Genomic DNA, 6,824 nt, shown 5'->3' with positions numbered 1-6,824 from the left:
TTTTATCGCCAAATAAATCAACCAATATCACTCAAAGTGCTTTACACAAAACAGTAATAGTAGACAGTGCATAAGAAACACATTTATTAAAAAAACATTTGAGAAAATGAAAAGAAGAGAATACAATCACAGGATATCACACCCGTGTGAACTGAGTGGTGTAAAGTCTTATATAGCCTGATCAGCTGTGGTCTGACGTAATGTCTGACGTAATGAAATCACACCCGGGTGAACTGGGTGACCGTAGCAACCATGCTCATTTTTTCTGCACAGACAGACAGACAGACAGACAGACTAACAAAGCCAGTTGTAGGAGTGGTTTACACCACTCAAAAACGAAGTAGCTAGGTTGCATAAAACAGAAAAGTATTTGTTTGAGTTTATAGTTATAGTTCTCTGCGTAGTTCACTGGTTCATGACGTTCACAATATCAGAAAAGTATTTTGGACATATTGTACGCCACTCAATGCATTCAAACCAACCATAGTATTTTGAAATCAATAAGAAATATTTGCCGTAGTCATATATGATATGGCTAACGATTTTTTCTTTTTTTGTTTTTAAAGTAAAAACTTGTGTACGTTTTCCACTACAATGCATCATTACGTCTAGGGAAAGATAGTGAGTTGTGCAGTTTAAGTCCATACAGCCAGAACGCCGGCCTCACTGGCTGTGAAAACCCTCCGTTGGGGTTCACACAGTACAACAAAGTCTGGTCGTCCTCCAAGCTGTAGAAAGACAGCGATCCTCCTGTAACGTCCACACTCACAGCCACTCTCACTAAACGGGGCTTCTCATGTTTCAGTGGCTCTTCATTGCCGTCATGCCAGTAACTCAGACTCTCCTTGCCCCCTTCCAGGCACCAGGAGCAAGCAGTACGTCCCAGCTGGTCATCCCATCCAATGGTGTCATACGCCACGCCAACAGCCCAGCCCTGGCTTCCTGTGGTGTCCACATCCCAGTAATGGAGCCCCTCGCTGAGCTGTTGCTCGGCCAGCCATTGGCTGATTCTGAAGCGGTCGTTGTGGCGTCCGGCAGAGGACTATTGTGGATTTACAATAGAGATAAAGTTAATTAGAGGAAAATAGATAGATAGATAGATAGATAGATAGATAGATAGATAGATAGATAGATAGATAGATAGATAGATAGATAGATAGATAGATAGATACATAGATAGATACATAGATACATAGATACATACATACACGTATGTATGTATGTACATACGTACATACATACATACATACATACATACATACATACATACATACATACATACATACATACATACATACATACATACATACATACAATAATCAACATAAAGGTCACGCATATTGTTACGAAGGATATGAGATATCACTCTGACGTCACAGCAGTGACGTCAGAGGCGACATCTTCAAGACTATAAAGAAGAGAGCCTGATAGGCATGAGTGAATTAAGCTTTGACTTTGGTTAAATACTTTAATTTACGGACAACTACCAGATAATAACTAGATAGCTTGGATGGAAATTATTTCCCCATGTAATTATTTTTTACTGTACCGGGATCATCTCCTCATCTCACTTAATAACAGTTATCAGATCCGGTTTAGAACGGATACGGAAACGCTCTGTGTTCATGCATGTATGTGCGTGGGAATTATCAGATACAGTATCACTGTCAGTAGACGGACGGGCTCTGAACCTGCTCTGAATCAGATGTGAACACTGAACACAAAAACGGGAGGTTAGACTGTAGAGTAGACTGGACTGCAGCGGTAACATTTCCACCCGGACCATTTATAATGTCGCACACCGACGAACCAATGAAAACAAACAACCGCACACGTGTCTACAACAACAGCATGGTGTGCTGTTTGAGCTCATTAGTCTGATTCACATTCAATATTTATTTGATTCATTACATGTTTAGCGTGTGCAAAATGTCAACTAACGCAGACGTGGATGTGGCAGAGAAACCTTTACCTCCTAACTGGATGTTACAGCACCCGATGTACCTGCACATGATGAATCTAGAGGTGGAGGACTCTTCTCAGGTTCATGCAGCTTTCCTTGTTTACATGGATCTGGTTGAGGTGCGTCAGTGGACAGATGTCTCTGGCGTTAAATGTCCCATCCTCCAGCTGGTGCTGTTGGAAGGTAGGGAGAAGGATGGTGCTGCCGTCCAAACTGTTCTGCCTCTGCCTGTTCACACATCTCTGAGCCACGGAAGTATACGGCAAGTGCTGGACAGAGGACCTCCCATGCTGTTGTGTGCGGTGGCGTCTGACTCCAGCCTGGTCTACCAGAGGATGACCGACGGGTTAGTGACACCCGACCCTCCAGCGGGTCCCTTTCAGGAACAGGGCCGCCGGCAGCACCGCAAGAGGCGGCAGCAACGCTGACCACGGAGTGAAACCACAACCCCGCTGTTGATGGACTTAATATTCAACAGTTATGTCTATGTGAAAAAGCTTTGAAAATGAGAAAGTAATGATACATGGTCCTTCGAGCCGTAAAAGACAGCCAGACGCACAGGACGACCGCCCTAAGTACGTCTGACTTCTAGACCACCTGACGACAATCCAGGCCCGTCACCAACAAGCACCTAAGGGGCGTCTTCCGACGCTACATACAGTCCAAGATCTCAACTGAGAACCCTATCATGCCCACAGAGGACTCACAGATGCGTATCGACGAAGCGCTGCACACCCTTGAGGCGACCAACGCCTCCATGTCCGCAGCCATGCGGGACATGGTCGCGGACAGGATTGCGGACAAGGCTGAGTATGAAAGACGTGCAACTGCAGAGCGAGAGCTTTATGCGCAGCGCGCGTCAGAACGAGATACCCAGCTGATCGAGGCAATCACCCGAGCCTTCGCCCGAGCAGGCTATGGGAACCTTGTGCCGCCTGTCCAGCGAAACGATCGGTCAGATGACAGACATTACATCCCACCGTCACCCGCCACTGTGCGGTCCCCTGACCCAGGAACATGCTGGGTCGTGGGTGTGGGCGTGGGTTATGCGAGCCCACGCCTCGCCCGCTCAGGGCGCGGCACGGCCGGCAGATACACTATCTCACACAAGGTGCTACATCGCGGAATCCACTCCGACCTCCGATGTTGCGATCCAGCACCCGGACAGCGACGCCCGCGAGCTCTCCACCTCACCAGGCCGTGACAACGGCATACGCAATGCTCCTACGCCAGCCCCCGACGCTACGGTCGACGGGGGGAGAGGGATCGGCCTCAACCTCGACATAGTTGACCGCTGCGTCAGCATTTCCAGCCACTCCGCCACTCAAAAGGGAAAGCTAACAACGAACCTCCACTCAGGAGAGATAGAGGGAAGGCCAAAGCCACCCCCCACTCCATTGACACAAGCTAGCAGCGTACTGAACGAGTCAACAGAGAATTGTGCAGCGGTCAGCCTGAGTAGGCCAACACCCTCGCCCAACCGAGCCACCTGACGTCCACCCGACAGGCCCACCAGCGAGAAGGAGGACGACGACGGCGACCCACAGGGTCTCAGGTCATCTCCTGACGCAAGCCACCTGCCACCGCGCACCAACCATGAGCCACGCCAAGCAGACAGCCAGGCGACCACCGAGGACGTTCAGCTTTACGACCCGAACACCCTCAAAGCGCCAATTGTCGCAGTACGAACGACCGAAACGGCAACTGCCCACGTCTCAAGCACAGCTCTAACCACTATAGCACTGGTAGTCAAGACTGCCTCCATCCCCGCCCCAAGCGTGGGCACACCGCGAAAGTTAGAGACCAAACAATACGAGCCTAGCGTCGCACAGACAAGGAACAAGGAGAGCAGCACTTTGGCCCCAACGAGTGGCCAAGTCGCCACGCTCCACCTCGTCTTTTGTGTGAGCTCGTCTCAAGACGAGCCTGCACAGACAGAGAATCTACAACAGCAGACCAGCGCCAGGAAGACATCCCACCCGGCGCCCAAGAGAGACGACAACGTCCAAAGGAGGCCAAGGCCCCCCAAGCAGATAGCACCAGGCCAGAGCCTGACAAGAAAGCAGAATTCTACCCCATCTGCAATACCAACGACGCAAGCCGCCCCAGAGTAGGTGCCGACTTCGGCGCTGATTGAGATAGAAGCCATTCTGAACTCCAGGCCCGTGAGCCATGTATGTTTCAGATACCGAATCGCCTCCCCATGGGCCGGCCCGACGCCACCAGTCACCCATCCTGAAGCCGAACTGCTCAGCCGCAAGAGGCAGCGACATTCGCCGGTTCTACATTGACCAATCGCCCCTCGCGAAGAATCCTGCCACCAGGACGCGGCTCTCCAGACGCAGTGACGCAGTCGTACCTATACACACGACTTGTGGCACAACTGGTCGGACTCCCAGACTGCCCGCCGCAGCAAGGGGAAACGAATAGTGACCACGGATAGTGAAGCTTCACTAAGGGGGAGTGTTACGAAGGATATGAGATATCACAGCAGTGACGTCAGAGGCGACATCTTCAAGACTATAAAGAAGAGAGCCTGATAGGCATGAGTGAATTAAGCTTTGACTTTGCTTATATACTTTACTTTATGGACAACTACCAGATAACTACTAGATCAGACACCTATTTCAAGGGATCGTATTCCACCCCTCACCAACAGAGGACGAACCCTCGGCTCCATATTCCCACCAGATTGAGACTCTGACCAGAGCCCCGATTACACATATGTTGTTGGTGTATGTAGGCTACATAACAAAAATTATGAGCTTTCATTTGACACAGTGGGACAAAGCCCACAGACAACACAAACACAAGCACCTACCTTGGTCACCACCACTTTGCCTGCTGTCTTGAAGCCAAGACCTCGCTGACCCAGGGCTGGTGTGAACGTAAGGAAGGCGAATGTAGCACCAGGCAATGGTGGGGGGAAGTCTAAAAGCAGTGTATATTAAATAAATATCAATATTGTTGTAAGTTGTTGTCAAAATAAATGTAGTAAATACATTTTCATGTTAAGATATGACTTTAATCCAATCAGGAGCGAGAACTCATACTGGATACAGGATAAACAACTGAAGTTGGATGTGATGAAACAACAAAATGAGCAGTTGATTAATGATCTTTGTGGAGTTCTATTTCCTATTTACATAAAATTGGTATCCTGACCTGAAAATGCATTTTCAGATTGCTGAAGAGCTAAAGAGACCCCTGTTACTGAACAAATACTCACTTTCATTTTTTGTACATTTCAGTTGTTGAATCTGTTGGTGATTGAGGCTCTGCCTGGCAATTTTATATCAGCAGCTTACTGTGTGCTGTAACTATATCTGATATCAGGTACCAACATCATACTGTACAGTAGACTAGGGAAGGAATGTGATGGAGAATTTTGTGATATTCACCTCTGCTACAATACAGAGGTGCATTTAAAGGCAGCACAAACTGTCTCATACAACGAATATATAGCATTGATATACTGTAGTAGGTTAGTTATTACACGTACACACCAAAAAATGGAAACCTCCATTTTTTGGTGTATTCTAAATGGTTGTATGCTAATGTAGGCTAATGTAGGCCTATAGTGTACAGTAACACGATAATAATAGGCAACTCAATAAACAAGCTAATGGTATAGCACTGCACAGTGGTACCCACCCTCTGCTCTATGGTTGTCCTGTAGTGGTTGGCCGATTGCCAAGTCCTGGGACAGTCTTTCACTGAGGTCTGTGTCCAGTGGAACATCACCTGTTGCCCCCTCTGCATTGGCAGCACTGGCAGGAACAGCAACCTGAAATAATTTCATGAATTGAAACTGATGACCGCGTTTCATTAGAAAGAGTTCTGCTATACTTCAAATAGGCTACATTGCCTTGCCTACTACCATCATTGGGAATGCTTAAATAACTGACCTTTTTCCAGGGAACTGTCCTGCAGCAACCCTGCATTACACTTTATGTAATCTATAGCCAAATGTTTTCACTTGCCTCTCTTAAATGAACGATATGAGCATCACTGCCAGTGCCAGGATCACATGCCAGGTTTGGTGAAAGTGTGGAGGTCTCATCAAATCCGGACGTCACATTAAACTCCTTATGTCCACCATCACCATGAAAACGTGGGCATAAAACCAGTTTGTAAATACGTTTTGTGCAGGTGGTTAGTAGGCATTTATTCGGCTGTGTAGACTAGTCATTTTGAAAGGCCTACTGAAAAACCAGCATTTAGAAAAATAAGGGCTATAACCTAATTAACTGACTGACAGCTGTCACTTTCACTCTCTTGCGGTTTCGTTCAACAACTTACCCTTTCGGCGTTGGAAGATACTTCATTAGAGACAAACGATTTGTGGTCCCAAACAACTTTGACAATGTTGCATAGTGCAATACTCTTATGTAATCTCATGCCATTGAGAATTGGTGCTCTGCAATCGGGGCAGGTTTTTGTCTTTTTCCTGTGTTTAAACAGTTTACGTATGCACTCAATACAGTAACTATGTCCACAGGTCAGTGTCGTCGGATCAGTGAAGTTTTCTTGACATATAGGACATTCAATGAATCTATCTAATATGTTGAGAAGATCTTCAACTATTTCCATCTTGAGCCAGCAGCTTCGGCTTCAAGTTGCTCGAAATGAAAGTGAAATTAAACGATCTGCTTTGACCTTTCCCTCGGTTTACGTCATGACAAATCGCTTGTCCTATACTGCCATCTGCTGGTTGTCTGGTGGCACAGCCAGCTCTTCTCCCCTTTCTTTGATCTCAGTTTCTTTCTACACTAGTATGATAAAGGAAACGCTAACAAAATACAACACTTCAAATAAAATGCCGCATTTTATAAGAAATTGGGTACATTTTGAGTAGCCT

The 6,824-nt window shown here is 47.0% G+C and overlaps 1 protein-coding gene across 1 annotated transcript; it reads right to left on the bottom strand.

The window, feature by feature from the left end:
- Nucleotides 1-337: 337 nt before the first annotated feature.
- rnf135 (ring finger protein 135) lies at nucleotides 338-6,729 on the bottom strand. Its single transcript, XM_079499377.1, has 5 exons — nucleotides 6,266-6,729; nucleotides 5,947-6,051; nucleotides 5,618-5,750; nucleotides 4,785-4,894; nucleotides 338-1,042 (listed from the first exon to the last, which is right to left on the bottom strand). Exons 1-5 carry the CDS (start codon nucleotides 6,554-6,556, stop codon nucleotides 590-592), a joined length of 1,092 nt encoding a protein of 363 aa, XP_079355503.1. The 5' UTR covers nucleotides 6,557-6,729; the 3' UTR covers nucleotides 338-589.
- Nucleotides 6,730-6,824: the final 95 nt, after the last annotated feature.

Source organism: Electrona antarctica (genome assembly GCF_951216825.1).
Source record: "Electrona antarctica genome assembly, chromosome: 4".
NCBI lineage: Eukaryota > Metazoa > Chordata > Actinopteri > Myctophiformes > Myctophidae > Electrona > Electrona antarctica.
The sequence above is the reverse complement of the archived record's forward strand: the minus strand, read 5'-3'. Positions and strand labels throughout refer to the sequence as shown.

Excerpts from the sequence above, each read along its gene's own strand:
- rnf135 (XM_079499377.1), bottom strand. The coding sequence starts at position 6,556 with ATGGAAATAGTTGAAGATCTTCTCAACATATTAGATAGATTCATTGAA. Across the intron at positions 6,052-6,265 it reads TATCTTCCAACGCCGAAAGG|GAGTTTAATGTGACGTCCGG; the intron begins GTAAGTTGTTGA and ends GGTGGACATAAG. Across the intron at positions 5,751-5,946 it reads ATATCGTTCATTTAAGAGAG|GTTGCTGTTCCTGCCAGTGC; the intron begins GCAAGTGAAAAC and ends AAATTATTTCAG.